This window comes from Quercus robur, chromosome 10, assembly GCF_932294415.1.
Source record: "Quercus robur chromosome 10, dhQueRobu3.1, whole genome shotgun sequence".
NCBI classification, from domain to species: domain Eukaryota; kingdom Viridiplantae; phylum Streptophyta; class Magnoliopsida; order Fagales; family Fagaceae; genus Quercus; species Quercus robur.
The window spans coordinates 51,016,516-51,035,743 of NC_065543.1; the positions used below are offsets into that span (position 1 = coordinate 51,016,516).

The 19,228-nt window shown below is 32.1% G+C and overlaps 1 protein-coding gene across 1 annotated transcript; it reads right to left on the minus strand.

Moving 5' to 3' along the window:
- Positions 1-4,284: 4,284 nt before the first annotated feature.
- On the minus strand, positions 4,285-5,954 carry LOC126703431 (vinorine synthase-like). The gene has a single exon (XM_050402390.1). It carries the CDS (start codon positions 5,810-5,812, stop codon positions 4,505-4,507), a length of 1,308 nt encoding a protein of 435 aa, XP_050258347.1. The 5' UTR covers positions 5,813-5,954; the 3' UTR covers positions 4,285-4,504.
- Between the last annotated feature and the right edge of the window lie 13,274 nt (positions 5,955-19,228).

Here is a 19,228-nt window from a genome sequence, read left to right on the forward strand (position 1 = left end):
TATACTGTTTTATTCGTGATCTAATAAATATTTTGAATGTTGTTTATTAGAAAAAATCAATAAAGAACTCTGAAAATAGGAATAAAATTTCAAGCAAACATAGATGCGGGACAAAGGCACTTGCTGTTAGGGTTGATGAGGAGGTGCGTGTTTTTTCACTTTCTTAAACCTTAGTATATTGCATGTTGTGATTAATTAAGTATATCTATCTAACACTAGAATGTTAATTAATCAGACAAATAATAATGATGGTCAAGTTCCTGAATTGGCAAAAATCTTCAAAGATGTTTATTTCAATCCAAATACAAATATGTGGATACACCATGAGGATGAAGCGACATATGTATGTGTATCATTCCATTCCTATCATTCTATTCCTATCATGTTTGTAAAACTATAACATATATAGTATTAATGTTGTGATTGTTTGTTTTTTTTCTCTCTTTCAAATGATAGGAAAATATTCTCAAAGTGCAAGCGGATCATTGTCAAGATCCTAATGCAATTCCCTTTACACAAGAGGAGATCTCAAATTTGGTTTTTAAAAAGAAGTCCGGTATTGTAAAAGGACTTGGCATGAGACCTTTCTCTTCTCTAGTAACCACTGCCTCATCTAATTCCTCGGTAGAGTATATCCAACAGTTAGAAAATGAGATAATTGAGCTCAAAGAGGCAAGAGCTAGGGACCAAGAGGAGTGAGCTAAGGACCAAGAGGAGCGAGCTAAGCAAGAAGAGGTCCAAAAGAATATTCTTAACTTTTTGAGGAGTAAGGGTTATGATGATGCTCTTACCTATGAGGGTAGTTCAACTTCAAGTTAAACCATTTTTTGGTTAGTACTTTATTTTAGCAATTGACCCAACTTCAAATTATAACATAGTTAGTGTTTTTACTTTACGATTTTAATGTAGTATTGTTTTTATATTTGTGTAGATTTCTTATTGGTGGCTTTTAAGGGATTTACTTTTGGCATTACTTGAAGACATATGAGGACATCTTCCATTAGTTCTAATTATATTATACTACCCTTTTTGTATTGTTATAAAACGTCTTAAGTCATTGTATGTATTGCAAACAATTATTGTATGGAAGGAGTTTGAATTGGATACTTGTTTTATTTTTTACTTGTGGGATGTATGGATCTTTTTTTATAAATGTGTTATTCAAATGTGAGGTTTTAATAATGTAATGACAAGTTACAGGTTAATATCAAAGCCATGAAAAAAATCAAAATAGAAAATAAGTTTTAGCGACGAATTTTTTCATCACAAATAAAGCAACAAAAAGTTGTTTTAGTGACAAAATATTTCGTTGCTAAATGTAGCAAAATTTTGTAAGAAATGGTTTTAGTGACGAAAATTTTCGTCACTATATGTGCCTGGATTTTCTTAAAAATAGTTTTAATGATGAACTTTTTCGTCACTATATGTACCCGAACATAGTTTTAGTGACAGAATTATTTGTCACTAAATATGATTTAATAAACTAAAGTGTTTTTAGTGACGAAATATTTTCGTCACTAAATAGTGTTTTTAGCGAGAAAAACATTTAGTGATGAAACGTTTTCGTCGCTAAAAGTTAAAAAAAAAAAAAAAAAACAAAACAAATCGGACTTTTAGTGACGAAATTTTTCGTCGCTAGGACTTTTAGTGACGAGGTTTCAGTGACGAAATGAGTTTTGTCACTAAAAGTCCAATTTCGTCACTAAAGGTCCTTAGAAAACTGGACTTTAAGTGACAATTTTTTTCGTCACTAAAAATATATTTTGTTGTAGTGATACAAGGGTGTTATCCTCTTACTTTACCAGATGTCTTGACACTTCATCTGCGGATAAAAAGAAAATTGAAATAAGCCAATTTCATTGTCTGGACAGTTGTATAGATCTCTCTCTAGAATCGAGGTGTCTAGGGTATTGATGTTTCCTTGTTATCACTGAAATTATATTTCAAGAGCCCTGTTTGCTTCAATATTAATAGAAAACAATGGAGAAGCCTAAGGGTTAAGGTTAGCTTACCTTATGACAAAACATCATAATCAAGGGACTTTTCAAATTTAAAAACATTTACTTGCTTATTTTACAGTTTAGGGCTGGTTCTATTAAGCAATATAACTTTATTTTACAGTATAGGGCTGGCCCTTTTTCTTAAGCAATTCTGTGAATATGCACAGGACACTTTCATATCTCCTATTTCAAGCCTACACCTGAGTCACTTCAATGCTAAAGCATTCTATATATTATATGAAATGATATTCATTTTCTTTTTTTCTGCCAGCTAACACACTCATATCTAGGATATCTTACTTAATAACTCATCATAATATGTATCCATCCATGTGTATGATCTGTGTATATAGCTTATGACAATATGTTCATATGAACGTGTATTTTTCATGAGCTAATTCTCTGGAATCCGGATGCATAGATAAACATTATGTGTTGGTAATGTGCGTGTTTGGGAAGGTATGGATTGAAGTGGTGCCAGAGTTGACAACATGACAAGCCTAGTATTTTCATATATGATATATATATTGGATTGTCTTACCTGAGGATGTTCTATGAAGAGGTTGGACAACATTATGTTCTTCATTGAATTTAGCTGGTCAACTAAGCCAGGATGATTAACTTGGAAAGTGCATACATCACTGGAATATATCCTTGGCCACATTACACACAACTTCTAGCTTAAAACTTTTTACAACTAAAAGTCAAGCTTCTTCCAAAGCTGAAACCACACAGTAGCTATTGCAATTCATATTGCCCATCATTCAAGTAATTACAATGAAAACAGTAAAAAAACAATCATCGCATCTTAACAATTAATGAAACTAATATCAATGACAATGATTAAAGTATAAGTAATTCAGCTCCTTGAGGTTGATTTTTCTTGAGCTGGTTGGCACATTCTATCGGTCCTTCATTTTTCTCAGTCATCTCAAACTCCTAAGGGTACCCACAAGAGCTGGAGTTCGAGGATTAATAACAATCTTCTCAACTTTGATGGCACTTTTTAGTAAGTAAATGGTAAGCCCCATATCTATTGCACACCCCCACAAACCCCATAAAAATTTTAGTTGTACCAAAATAAGTTAAGAAAATATAATGCATAATAAAAATAATTAGAAGAATATAGACTACTTTAAAAAACACCAAAAAATAATAAAGTTATATATTTGTAAATAGTAATTACTTTTAAAAAATTGTTAAATTTTTAGGAAGAACAAATTAATTACAATAAAATTTAGCAAATAAATTATACATTATATCACATCTCATAAAATATATATTCTCACCCATCACATGGATCTACGACTAGTTGCTACATAAATCACAAAGAATTTATTTTGTATGTTTTTAGACCTCTTAAAACATAATTGAATTAACCTAGTTAATTAGCCAAGTTATTACTTAGTCCAAATTCTAGATCTAGGTTATCACAATCAAATAATCATATCATGCATAGTAGCGGAAAATAAAAAACATAATGATATGATGACCTAGGAAACCACACCAGTAAAAACCTAGGGAGGATTTAACATAGCTATCCTCAAGGTAAACCTGAATTCACTATGAAAGAATCGAAGTTTTACAATAGGACTTAGACCACTAACATCCCATTGCTACCCACCAGTAGAAACTTACTGACACGACCACAGACAAGTTCTAAGACCACGGACTCCTTCTTTCTTGGATTCTCTAGCAAGTACAAGCACACCCACTTGTGTTTCTTTAAACTCCTTAGTGCAGCAACTGAATGATCATCAAGCTCGCAATCAAATCTCCTTCTTGATAATCCTAAGCATGTGTGAAGGCAACCACCTCTAGATTTCACAAGAGATTCACACACATAGCAAAATAGAACAACCTCAAAAACGTGACTAGAGTTTGCCTTTTATACTTAATGCAAAACATAAAACCTTACATGTTTTAATAGGCTAGGGCTGAGTTGGAAAACTTCTGCAGAAAAAACATTTTGCCCGAGATTCGATCGATCGAGTCTAAGCTTTGATCGATCTAGCCAGGCCGAAATGCACACTTAATTCTGCAACAGCTCGATTCCAACTTTACATAAAAGACACAACTTTGAGCAAGTCTAAACAAAACTAAACAACCTGTTTTAATCATGGTTTGCCAACAATACACATTAGAATTCTAATACATTAGTTCCTAAGTACTTAGAACCTAACATATTTGACTAGAAGAATGTTAATACAAGCAAACAAATAGAGACTACATGCTTACATCACTCTAGAATCAATCTCTATCAATATGATCACAACATGAACTGTGAAAGTCCCTTTATTTTATTCTATTTTATTTTATTATTGTGTAGAATAGATCAATCTTAAAAACAACAAACAGATAGGACTGGATTATAGAGTATGCTTAGATACAATTGGAGATACATAAAAGAAGATTAAAGATAATAATAACAATATAACAAGTGCATGGCTATAGCTCCAGAACCCAGATTGAATAACTTGATAGAGTAGTAGGCAAACATTCTTTCATTCCCCATCTGCTGAGGAAGCATATGAGAGTAGCTCTTGGTCATGTTCAAACAAGGCCATGTCTTCTTCTTTCATGTTCACCCATGTCTCAATTCCATCACCATCTTTGGTACTCATCATGACCACAACATTCTTAAAAGGCCTGCTTGGACTACAGACCCAAGTGGGCTTTCCCATACCAAAATCAACTTCGTACACAGGAAACCTACACCAACTAGTAAAGTTACAGAATTCTATAATACCATGATCAAACTGTTTGCTTGTATTCTTTATAAAATCCAAGTGTCCATCATCATCTTTTAGTTTCTTCAGGAAGTCAGCATCGATTTCCATGATTGCATTCCGAAGCTGGCTCACAAGAAACCGATAATCTTTCTCAATCTCAACCGGCAATGCTGCAATCACAATCCTCCAAAGATTCCCAAAGGAATGCACTGGAAGTTGTGGAACCATCCTCTCACGCAAGTTCACTGCATGAAGTGCAGCAAATAGTTTTGGTTTCTTACCTTGTTTTGCTCTAGACATTGCCATGAAACGTCTCCATATGAATGCTGAAATGGCCTCCACGCGTGATGGACCCTTGTCTTCTGGACCAAATGCGGCAGAGGCTTCTTCTCTTAGCGTGGCTATGCTCGATTTGTTGAACACAAATCTTCTAGTCACAATGTTTTCTTTTGAAATTGCTCCACTTAGCATGGACCCAGTGATATCTCTAGGAGGAAAATGGATAGCTGCATCAAAACTAGGACTTATAATTTCACTTTCTCCTCGAGACATGCCAGCCCATGCATTAACAAACGTGACCGCTGATGTACCATCAGCAATCTTGTGTGAGACACACACAGCAATGGCTACTCCACCACACTCAAACATGTTATATTGGACAGCTAAGAGAACTTCCTTTCCAAACTCAGTGCTACTATGATATGGCTCAAATGGTAGCAACTGCATAAGCTCCTTCCCTTTGGGATTGTCTACCACTTGTGATAGATTGCATGGGATTCGGGCTTGAATATAGTCTACACCTTGGTCATTACAATTGATATAGAAATCTTCATTAATAGGTGTACCAGCCAAGGGATAGTAACGAGTTAAGGTTTCGGCTAGAGATTTTTTTAGCGAATGAGATATTTCGAATGGATCAACATCCACAAATTTCTTAGAATCATAGAACAAAATGATAGGAATATAAATGGGAGGTGCAATTTGGTCTAAGAAAGAAAGCTTGAAGTTGCTAAGGTGATGGGGTGTTGGAGATGATGGCTTAATTATCTCCTTGGAGATTATATCAACATTCATCACCATCTTCCTTTCTAGGTACTATCACAAAATACAAAGGAAAATCTTTTTATTTTTTATTTTTTTATTTATAGGATATATAGGAAAATCTTTGTTCTTCATAAGTGCAAGAGCTTGTAGTCTTACATATATAGAGATACTTGCTGGTACTTTCAAGAAAAATTCCTAGTCAGTTTCGTATGGATTTGTATAACAGATTCACAATATGATTTGCTTTGATTTGACCGTAATGTGTATAAAAGGTGTATTATATTCTATACTTTTTTTATATTCTATACTTTTTTTTTTTTTTCCCTGGGAATCTTATTCTATGGTTGACTGCGTCAAAGCATGAGCAAGTTAATTTGCATTCATATCGTTAGATACTGCATTACTACTTGGGCAAATGCACATGCATAATTGCATTGCTGACATGCTGTAGACAATTAAGATTGTGCAAAGACAGAGAAATTAGAATTTTGTTTTTGTCTTTTTATGGACACCAAAAATTCCTTTGAAACTAAAAATTTGTGTCTTATATACGTATGAATAAATTATGATAGCAGGACATTCCATGAAGGGTGTGGAACATGACTCATTTTTAGTTTTTCACACATTTTTTTCTTTTCTTAATGATCTAAACTGTTTAAATAAATCGATCTACAAATAATAAAAGAAAATATTTTTTTTATCATATATATGTCCTCCTTTATCTAAAGAATCTATTGAGTATTTTAAATTGTTCTAATCACCTACCAAAGCATGTAAAACGTACAGATGATATTCTTCAATTTTGATGGAGTACTCTAGAGCACTCCATATAATAATTTATTAATTTAATTCCTATATGTATACTTTGGTTATGTGAAAATCTTATTTTCCTGCATAAGAATTGATTCCAAGGATATATAATATTCACAACTTATTGTCACACTTTGGTAGGTTTGTTTGTTTGTTTTTTGACTTGATACACTTTTATAGTTAATTTGGTATTAGATACTGCCTTCGCAAATACACAACACGGTTTACTGCAATTAATTATGAACATTTTTTTTCCTGCAGTTAGACTCTCTTTGTTTTGGCTAATATATATATATATATATATATATATTTTTTTTTGGAACTGACTTTGTCAAGGCAACATTTTTTGTTCTACAACACAGCCGACTAGTACAATTGAAGCAAAGTTTTTCGTACTCTCTCTCCCTAAGGTTTCTCTGGCTCGATCTACGTATTCTTCTTTTTATTTTTTATTTTATAGAAACTTTAGCTCTACTTCTAATGCCATATTTATAATTTTGAGAAAAAAGAAAAAAAGTCATAATTATATTTGGTTTAATTGTCAATACTATATTTTCTTAAGGTTAAACAAAGAGTATGTTGCACGTCTAACATTGTGAAAAAAGAAATTGTAATGGCAATGAAATAGCTAGGTGGATAATATTTCGTTTGTAGTGTATATGTACAACGATAGAAAGGAACAAAACATATAGTGATTACAATTAATATTTACTACTTGATACAATGAGCTCCTAAAATGAAACATCTGACTATTGAGAATTAATTGAAATCATTTTGAAATAATATCGTAAATGAGATAGTTGGTCATTGGCTATTTATTCACAATTTGAAGTTGACATTCCTATGATTTTTTTTCAAAATTTTATTTGACTAGGAAAGCTAATTGGGTTTTTTTATTATTTATTTTTATTTTTTATTAAAAAATGAAAAATTAATTTGATTATTTTATGGGTTCCTTTGGTGTGGAAAGAAAAGATTCTTTGGAGTGGAATTAAAGAAGTAGTGTATTCTTTGTCCACCAAATAATATGAATTAGTCCTAAGGCTTTGTCCCAAGGGTCCTCCCAATTGGGAGAGGAAAAAAAAAACATAAAATTGAGAGTGAAACCAAAACATTAAAAAAAAAAAAAAAAGATTTTCGCTCAAGAGATAGCACAAGGAGAAACAACAAGGTTTGAGTTTCTTTCTACAAAGTTTTTGTAAAGTGAAACTTAAGGAGAATTTGTGAGGCTTGGATAAATGTTGTGAAGTGAAGAAAAAGAAAAAGGTTTCGCCAAATGAGAAGAGAAAAATGATATATATGTGTGGGAGCAAAAAAAATTAAACATACACAAGATAAATTTGAAGTTTTCTCTAGTGGAACGTTTTTGGGTGCTACAACCACAAAGAAATATTCAAATAAGTGAATATCTTAGGTGAGTTTACATAAATTCCTATAAAGAGACATTATTGTATTTGGTGAGGATCTCAAGTTAGATATAAATTTGAGAAGATATTGTAATTAATTTTATAATAGTAAATTTATTTGGAATTTGTTCAATGATTTTTCCCTTTAAGGAGAAATAGTTTTCCAAAAAAAAATTTGTGTGTGATTGATATTTTGGTTAAATTTTTTAAAGATAATGTTTAAGGAGATTTATTAAAATTGTTAATTAAATTTCTTAATTCACAAAAAACTAGATTGGAATCCAACATCTTCTTTCCAATACTCTATCTTGGTGGCTTGTGCAAATTCTACTGGGTATTGCAACTCATTCGGATGTTCTCATTTTTACTTCATCATATATATGTCACGTTCCTGCTAATACTTCAAATATTTTATTTGAAAAAAAAATATTAAAACGTAATTCTAATATTATGTTAGAAAAGATAAAATATAGTATAATATCATGATAAATATATGAAAAATATAAAGAATCTAATAAAGAAGGCAAAGACAAAGAAAGAGAGAAAAAATTCGATTTTAAATGCAAAAAATCTTTAATCTCTCTATATTATAACTAACCCACATTAGGTAAAATCCTAAAATAACAATAAAAAACCAATATTACAATACTTAAACTATAAGTACAAGTAGGATAAATTCATCACTTGTACTACAAGTAAGATTGAAAAGCATAAATGACGGAGCTTTTTGGGGGCGGGGGGGGGGGGGGGGGGGCATTCTTTAGGGGCTGTTTGGTTTTTTTTTTTTTATTTGTCATCACTCATCACTCCTCACTTAATTTTCGCCACTCATCACTCATTACTCATCACTTATCACTCAAAATACCCCAATTTCCTATACCATACACGTTTGGCACCACCACTCAGTTATGTTTTCAACCAAAAAAACTAAAAAAACTGGGACCCACACACTGACCCAATGTTAGTTGACTTTTCTCTCTCCCTTTCCCCCCCCCCCCCTACCTCTCCCCTTCATTTTTCTTTGCCTTTCTCTTCGTTTTCCCCTGTTTTTCTCTTCATCCATGTTAACACATATTTTAATCAAGCCCACCATGATCCTTATTTTCATGCTTTTCCTAGATCTACAATATAACCAAATGGCTATTTAGTAATTTATTAGGCTATCTGGTATTTTTCTTTTCCAAAAACCCAAAAAAAAAAAAACCACCGCCGCAACCACCGCTACAACCCACAGTGACAAACGACGATGTTCCGCTCCTTAAAAACTTCGAAACCCACCACAGCCACAACAGCAGCAATAGCAACATCAACATCAACAGCGGCGACAACCTTGACGAACTTGAGAAGAAAAAAAAGGAATGGAAACCCAGTGAAAAGGAAAGAAAAGAAGAAGAAGAAGAAAAAAAAAAAAAAAAAAAAAAAAAAAGAGAACCCAAACCCAGAAACCTAGTGAAAAGGAATGGAAAAAAAAAAGAAAAAATAAAAAAAAAATTCAACCAAAACCATAAACCAACGTGAAAAGGAAAGAAAAGAAGAAAAGAAGAAGAAGAAGAGGAGGAGGAGAATGGAGAAAGGTGTGTCCCAGACTTGTGAAATACAAAAAAGAGAAAAAAAAAAGAAAAGAAGATAACTTGCGTTGGAGAGAGCAAAAGGTCTGACTGTGGGACCTAGTATGTAGTTTTAATTATGGAAATGCCATTGAAAACAGAGTTATGGAAACTGAAAACCTAAAATGTGTTTTTAGTTTCCATAACTCATCATTCAAAAATCAGAGAATTGAGTGATGAAAACAAAAACTGAAAACAAAAACCAAATAGACTTCTCAGCTATGGGTTCCACCTGTAAGCGACTAAATTTCTCGGTTCGAAATAAATCAAACAAGTAAAATAGTTTCACAAATGCGAATTTGTATTTATGATTGTGTGGTACAATTCTCTGTAAATACAAAAGAGTTATCCTCTGATTCGATCTCCTTGCAAAACTTATTGATTAGATTTATGGTAATGTGGATTTGACTTGAACACAAAATATCCTTCAATTTGGTTGAGGGATGGATCGAAGATTACTGAAACGGAATTGCAATGAATCTCTGGCTATGAGCTTGTTTAGAAATCCTTTGTTCTTCGCGTTCTTCGTGTTCTTCGTGCGTTCTTCGTCTTCGAAGGTTTGTGGTGGAAGTTCTTCGGAGCTTTAGAGGCTTGAATCCGTTGAGCTTCAATGATTTGTGATTTGTTGATGTTTTCGGACACTTTTGGCTTGATTCCCGTGAACTTTGAGATCTAGGCAGATGATCTGGATGATTCTGCTTCGAATGTTCTTCGATTTTGGGGCTGAAGTTCTTGAAGTTCTTGAAGGCTTTGAGGCTTGATCTTCACAGAGCTTTTTCACTTCTGAATTCTGGTCCTCCTAAATGTCTCAGGAAGGCTTCTATTTATAGGAGTTTTGGGGTGGGTGAGCGACACGTGGCGGAGCTTGATTGGTGACACATGTCACAGCTTGATTGGTCCGCTTGAGTCATCGCTTACACATGCGAAGTTGCTTGAGTCATCGCTTACACGTGCGAGGCTGCTTGAGTCATCGCTTACACGTGCGAGGCTGCTTGAGTCATCGCTTACACGTGCGAGGCTGCGTGATTGGCTCTTGCATGACACTTGGCAAATTTCTGTTGGCTTCTGAATAGTGATAGCAAAACCTAGCAACAGTACATGGTGTTCTGTAATTGGCTGTATTTTGTGGATTTGGTAATGTGATGTGTCAGCTTGTGATAGGTCGGGAATTTTCCCTCTCTACACCACCATTTTTGAGTTATGGATGATAGAAATAGAGTTATGAGTTATGGAAACAGCAAATCCAAACAGCCCCTTAATCTCTTTATATTATAACTAACCCACATTAGTTAAAATCCTAAAATAACAATAAAAAACCAATATTACAATACTTAGACTATAAATACAATTAGGATTAATTCATCACTTGTACTCCAAGTAAGACTAAAAAGCATAAATGGCAGAGCTTTTTGGGGGGGGGGGGGGATTCTTTAATCTCTCTATATTATAACTAACCCACATTAGGTAAAATCCTAAAATAACAATAAAAAACCAATATTACAATACTTAAACTATAAGTACAATTAGGATTAATTCATCACTTGTACTCCAAGTAAGACTAAAAAGCATAAATGGTGGAACTTTTTGGGGGGGGGGGGGGTGGGGTATTCTTTAATCTCTCTATATTATAACTAACCCACATTAGGTAAAATCCTAAAATAACAATAAAAAACCAATATTACAATACTTAAACTATAAGTACAATTAGGATTAATTCATCACTTGTACACCAAGTAAGACTAAAAAGCATAAATCGCGAAGCTTTTTGGGGGCAGGGAGGGGGGGGGGATATTCTTTAATCTCTCTATATTATAACTAACCCACATTAGGTAAAATCCTAAAATAACAATAAAAAACCAATATTACAATACTTAAACTATAAGTACAATTATGATTAATTCATCACTTGTACTCCAAGTAAGACTAAAAAGCATAAATGGCGGAGCTTTTTGGGGGGCGGGGGGATTCTTTAATCTCTCTATATTATAACTAACCCACATTAGGTAAAATCCTAAAATAACAATAAAAAACCAATATTAAAATACTTAAACTATAAGTACAATTAGGATTAATTCATCACTTGTACTCCAAGTAAGACTAAAAAGCATAAATGGCGGAGCTTTTTGGGGTGGGAGGGGGGAATCTTTAATCTCTCTATATTATAACTAACCCACATTAGGTAAAATCCTAAAATAACAATAAAAAACCAATATTACAATACTTAAACTATAAGTACAATTAGGATTAATTCATCACTTGTACACCAAGTAAGACTAAAAAGCATAAATCGTGGAGCTTTTTGGGGGCAGGGAGGGGGGGGGGGGATATTCTTTAATCTCTCTATATTATAACTAACCCACATTAGGTAAAATCCTAAAATAACAATAAAAAACTAATATTACAATACTTAAACTATAAGTACAATTATGATTAATTCATCACTTGTACTCCAAGTAAGACTAAAAAGCATAAATGGCGGAGCTTTTTGGGGGGCGGGGGGATTCTTTAATCTCTCTATATTATAACTAACCCACATTAGGTAAAATCCTAAAATAACAATAAAAAACCAATATTAAAATACTTAAACTATAAGTACAATTAGGATTAATTAATCACTTGTACTCCAAGTAAGACTAAAAAGCATAAATGGCGGAGCTTTTTGGGGTGGGAGGGGGGAATCTTTAATCTCTCTATATTATAACTAACCCACATTAGGTAAAATCCTAAAATAACATTAAAAAACCAATATTACAATACTTAAACTATAAGTACAATTAGGATTAATTCATCACTTGTACTCCAAGTAAGACTAAAAAGCATAAATGGTGAAGCTTTTTGGGGGGGGGGGGGGTGGGATTCTTTAATCTCTCTATATTATAACTAACCCACATTAGGTAAAATCCTAAAATAACAATAAAAAAACCAATATTACAATACTTAAACTATAAGTACAATTAGGATTAATTCATCACTTGTACTACAAGTAAGACTAAAAAGCATAAATGGTAGAGCTTTTTAGGGTGGGGGTCGGGGGGGGGGGGGGGAATCTTTAATCTCTCTATATTATAACTAACCCACATTAGGTAAAATCCTAAAATAACAATAAAAAACCAATATTACAATACTTAAACTATAAGTACAATTAGGATTAATTCATCACTTGTACTCCAAGTAAGACTAAAAAGCATAAATGGCGGAGTTTTTGGGAGGGGGGGGGGGATGGGAATTAGTAAGATTTTATAGATTCTTTTCTAAGAAAATTACAAGAGGAGGGAAATCTTAAAGGTGAAAAGCCGAAAACACTATTTTGATCCTTATATTTTGGAGTCATAGTTAATTTGATCCCTACATTTTAGTAGCAATCAATTTAGTTCTTGTTATTTTCAACTTATAGTCAATTTAGTCCATACCGTTAACTCACTAACGAAAAACATCTACGTGGCTAATGAATCGATTTTTTGGCAACTTCAAGCTTACTAGGCTTATAAAAAAAATATATAAAATATTAATAAATATTTTTAAATGCCACATCAATCATAAATGATTAAAAAAATCAAAACTCAATCAACCTTTTTGTACCTCACGATCTTTGAACCTTCAACCAAAACAAAATTATAAAAATAAAAAACTAAGCATCGTAGAGATGAGCATGAGAGAAAAAGAAAAGAAGCAAGAGAGTCAGAAAAGAGAAATCAAATCTGAATAGAAAGAAAAGAAAGGAAGGTTAGATCTAATGAGGTTGACTTTGATTTGAAGGAACCCAGAAAAGCAACCAAAGAAAAAAAAAAAAAAAACCAAATCATATAAAAGCAACGTCGATGACTCAAGCTCTATGGTTTCTTTCGTCTTTTATTTTCTTTTGTTTTTACTAAACCCATATCGCATAGACCCTCTCGCTCTCTCTCTCTCTCTCTCTCTCTCCATTGCAAGATCTAAACCAACTCTCTTGATTTGCTCGCATAGACCTAGTGTTTTTGGTTCTCTTTCTCATGTCCGTAATTCTGAGTTAAATTTCATTTTTTTTTCTATTTCAAGAGAATGATTTCATGGTGTTGATAATGGACATTTTGAAAAATAATTTGGGGGTTTTGATTATTTGTGGAAGTGTTGGATTAAGAGAGTATTTTATGTCAGTGCATTATAGAGGTTGTGGTTTAAAAACTTATCTAATTTGTGATTGCAGATTTGATAAAATTAGGGATTGATTGTTGGATTTGTTTTGGGTGTATTGTGTGTTTGGTTGCCAAGAAAATGAAGGAAAAAACTGCAGTATAAGTTTATTTTTTAATTTTTTTCTTTCTATTTTTAAATTTGGATAAATTATTATTTTTTTGGTTTTTTAATCATTTAATTGCTGATGTTTTATTTTAAAATATATATTAATATATATTTTTTTAATTTTCTATAAGTCACATTAGTTTTAAGTATGTCAACCGTACAATCTGTTAACTACGTAAGCATTTTTTGTTAGTAGTTGGTCATTGGCTATTTATTCACAATTTGAAGTTGACATTCTTATGATTTTATGGTAGTAGCTTTCCCTTAGATATTTTGGGTTTTCTTTCTTCTCGTGTGTTCATGAGACACATCCCTATCATTGGAGTTTCTTAGAGGGTCACTCTGATTGCTGGAATATATACTTGAGCTGCATTAATTATATCCGAGGAGGAGTTCCTCCTCAGACCACCTTCCATTCGTTCCTTACTCGTGAGACTTTAAATTAGAATCCCTCATAACTATTTTTCCTTTCTCGGACTGTTTAACGTCCTCGGATAAAGCCCAAGGCCCAGTATATGATTTTGAGCCTTTATCCCTACACTTGGTATTGTTTTTATTTTAATACTAATACCTTGGTTTGTTTTTAATTTTAATACTTATAAAAAAAATATTATCATAGTATCTATACCTTGGTATTATTTTTATTTTAATACTTATACCTTGGTATTGTTTTTATTTTAATACTTATACCTTGGTAATGTTTTTAATATTTTAATGCTTATAAAGCATACTATCATAGTATCTGTGAGTTACATTCCCAGTTACACTCACAAACTCTGGGACTCCAGATCCAAAGAAAAACTGGCTCTGGATTAGAACCACAGTATCTAACTATCTATACCTTGGTTGGTATTGTTTTTATATTTTAATTTACTTATTATAATATGTTGTTTAGGACTAATCTGTAATCAAACTAATTGTCATAAATAGTTTGGTAATAGCTTTTAGTTTATTTTATTTAAAGGCAATTGAAATGGAACTATTTCTGTTTACTCATACATTGGCTAATGTATATGAATGTAACACGACTGGATCATGAGAACCATATTGTAGACTAATCTCTGTAGGAATTAAAAAAAAAAGTTGGCAAAGTACATTGTCTCTCTTGATCTATAGCAACCCAGTTGAAAGCTACACTAATTTAACCATTCTTGCTGAATGATATCTCAAGTTCTGGATTTTGCACTTGCACCATGCAAAATAATCTCTAATGAATTTTGCATATGGATTTTTGGCTGTTGCCGTCTCACATGAAAACATTGAGAAAGAACAAAGGCACAAGTTTGAGATCACATAGTAGACATAGGGGATGTCTTTGATTCCCACACGCATTATTTCTCGAGCCTCGTAACTCTTAAAAATATTCATGCTTGGAATATTTAACATTAAAAAATATTCTTCGATAATACATATACAGCATAGTATATATATATTTTTTGGAGGCCGAATTATAAATTCATATAATAACCTAACCCATGTTAGAGCATTAAACTAATGGAAAAAAGAGACTAGACTACTAAAAAAATCCACACAAAAGTCACACCTATAGCTAGTGTGAAACTTTTCATTTCATCTTAAAGTACTGTAGCATACAGATCATGCTTAATGAATTTTTTACATATGGATTATATTTTTGTTGCCGTCTAGTATAAAAATATTGAGAAAGTACAAACACGTAATTGTCAAGCCACGTTGGAATGGCTTTTGAGGCTCTCCAAAGGCTAAAGAATCTACATATATATTATATCTCAGATCTCCAAATGGTAGCATGTATTATATATATATATATATATATATATATATATATATATATGTAAAAACTGAAGTATAGCATTTATTGTTGCTATGTTCCGGTTGAGTCACCTCAGCAGCCACGTCATTATCTATTTTTGTTTATAATTTTTCCTATATATTTTTTAAAACATTTTCTCATTTAATAAGGTGACTTAAAAATCCATTATTTAAAAATTAAAATATCTTTTAACCATTATTTTTATTATTAATTTTCCAAAACTCTCCCTCCCTTTTACCTCTTCGTCTCCCCACTACTTTCTAACTTAATATCATTCATTTTCTACCCTTTTATCTTCTTTTATTTTGACTCTTCTTATTCTTAACATATTACTATAAATTTGACATTTTCTTTTTCATTCTATACATAGTTTTCTCACACAAAAAATGTTACTTCTCTCTCTCTCTCTCTCTCTCTCTCAATTTGTTTTTCATTTTTTTTTTATTGCATCCAAACTTAAGTTGATGAATTTTTGTGTTAATTAGAATTCTACTTTGGGTTGATGCGACTTAGTTTTGTGTTTTAAGTTTTTTTTTTTTTATTCTTTTTTATTATTAAATATTATCATTCTGCATTATACATATAGTATATAATAATATAATGTTATTATATTACATAGAATGACTTAGAATGACTTGGATAATTTGATGTTTATTGTTATATATTTTATTTTTACTCTTTTTTCTTCTTATCATATTTTATTCAACATTTAAATTCAGTCACATCCTCCATACTTATGCAGCACAAATCAAGAAAATGGCTAGACATGAGTTCATGTAAGGCCACCAAACTTGATAATTTGCAAATGATGGAACCATTCGCGACAATATTTGCATAGTTATATAGTTCCAGGTAAAGCAATTAAGTAAACTTTTAGTCTTCAAAAAACATATATCTACCAGTGGTTAAAACGTTCATCTTGGGTAGTTTTAACTTTTCGTATAATTTTACCTCTACATATTCATCTATTTTAATTTAGATGATTCATGAATAATCAAAAAAAGAAAATCATCTATACATATTTATCTTGTGTGGTCTACTATTATTAAGATGATTATAACTTAATAATGAAGTCTATAAAAAAGGCAATTAAAAAAAATCATATTTATACAATTCAAAAAGTTCCCATTTATTTTTTTTCAAAAAAAGACCTTTTACATCCTTGGAATTTTTAATTTTTTTTTTAAACTTTGACATAACACTAACCTAACCGTTTCATACATTAAAAAAAAAAAAAAAAAAAATTTAATGCTCATTATTACTTCCGTTAAGATATTATAGATGTCTTAATTGATTGAGACCAAACTAGAAAAATGCCTTTCATATTTCCTTGAAAATTCATAAAGGGAAAAAATAGACCTTTGATATACCATTAACGTAATTACATCTATAACCATTTAAGTCATCCATGATATCTATTTCTTATTGATAACCATAAAAACTACAACTAGTGAGGGAACATATAGAGTAATCAAGAATAAATGATGGAAGAAAAAATGAAATGAAATCAAACGTCAATAGTAACCATTATTTGGAAAATAAAAAAGTGGCCAGGAGGAGTAAGAAATAAAATAGAAATGAGTATACAGAGGACATTAAAAACTTTATAGTGCAATAAAATCAACCATTACATTCACTTAATTAAATCAATAATCAACAATTAAATATCATAATACAAAATTTAAACTTAAAACTAATCAAACTCTAACTAGGGAAATTATATTTCCCATCATAAGTAAAAATGAGATGTTCTTCGGTAATTTATTTATTATATTAGAAATAAAGTTGAAAAATTTTATAATCTCAATTTTTGACATTTCATTCAACCTTTTATATACACACACACACACACACACACATCATGATTTAAAAAAAATCTAATGAACAATTTTACCTCTAATTTAATGTCTATGTTATGCAAATTATCAACCAATAAATATATGATAATGATAAGAAATGATATAAACAAGATTATAAAAAATATGATAAAACTATTATTTTTTTAAATTTTACAAAGTCTAGGGACTAAAATATTATTTTACTTATCACGCGCAATGCGCGAGTCTGCGACTAGTTTCTATTAAAAATCTTATTCGTTATGATCTATATATGGGTGGCTGGGTTAGAAAAGGATGGAACCATAATAAGTATAAGGATTTTAATTTAGAATCGTGTTTGGATGGGACCACATAATCGGATTGATATTCTGCTAAGAAACATGAATACCTCAATTCATCCAGGATCAATTGATGAGGTTGTGCAAGAAAACTCCTATGGTTAAGTCAGTATATCAAATTTGTTTGGGAAGAAAAAACTACAAATAACAATGAGTCTTATATGCATACCTTTAGCATGGGGAGATGGATATTAAAATCATCCCCACCCCCCCTCCCCCCGGCCCCCAAAAAAAAGTGATAGGGTAGTAGGGAGATATGAGTTTGGTTGAAAATCTCCCCCAAAAATAAAGTGATAGGTTTGTTAGTAGATTATCCACTCATGAGAGATATGAATTTGTTGGAAAACCCTCTCTAAAATAAAGTGATAGACTTGTTAGTAGATTATCCACTCAATTCGGTTGAGTGGACATATGTTAGGTCTGCAGGTGGATGAAAAAAATACAATTACATTAAATACAATTGATGGTGAGTGGGACACAATAAATACTAATGAGAGAGAAAGGTTGTGACGATGGATGGACAACTTCCCTTGAGTAGGGTCGGCCATACCAACCAACCCGGAGATCGATCCCTATGGTCCTGTAGACAAGTCATTGTTAAGAGCATCCACATCAATGTTGTTAAAATAACTTTTTAGCTATTTTAACACTCCAAAAACCCAAAAACATCCAACATCAATGGTGCTAAAGCTAAATTTTTACCAACTTGCTACAATGAACTAGTACCAGCTTACTATAGCAAGTTGCTACTAATATTATATTATTTCTCTCTCTCTCTCTCTCTCTCTCTCTCTCTCTCTCTCTCTCTATATATATATATATATATATATATATATATATATTACTTCCTCTCCTCTCTCGCCTTTCTCAGCAAAATGGTGATAAATGACTTTGAGATTGGTGTGCGGCGGCGTGCGGTGGTTCTTGAGATTGGCATTGACGTTTTAGATTTATGGGTTTGGATTGTTTTGGCATCCATGGTGGAGATCACCATTTGGTGGGTTGTAGTGGAGATTGGTTTTTGGTGGGTTATGGGTTTTGTGAGTTGTGGCGTGTTGGGTTTTGGGGGTTGTTTGAAGGGGATGGTGGTGGTGGGTCATTTTGTTGGTCGTGGGTTGTAGGGGTGGGTGGAGGTAAGTAGGGGTTGTGCTTAGTCATTTTATTGGGTGGTGGGAGTAGGTTGCAGTTGTGGCAGTGGCTTGTGGTTGTGGTGGGTTGTTGTTTAGGTTTTGGTGTGGTTGGGTTTCGGTGGAGTTGTGGTTTGTGTAGTGGTTTTTGGCTGATTTGGGTTGCTAGGTTGTAATGTGGTTAGTGGTGGTGTGACTGTGGTATGGATTTTATTTTATTTTTATTTTATTTTATAAATTATAGTTGCGATAGTTT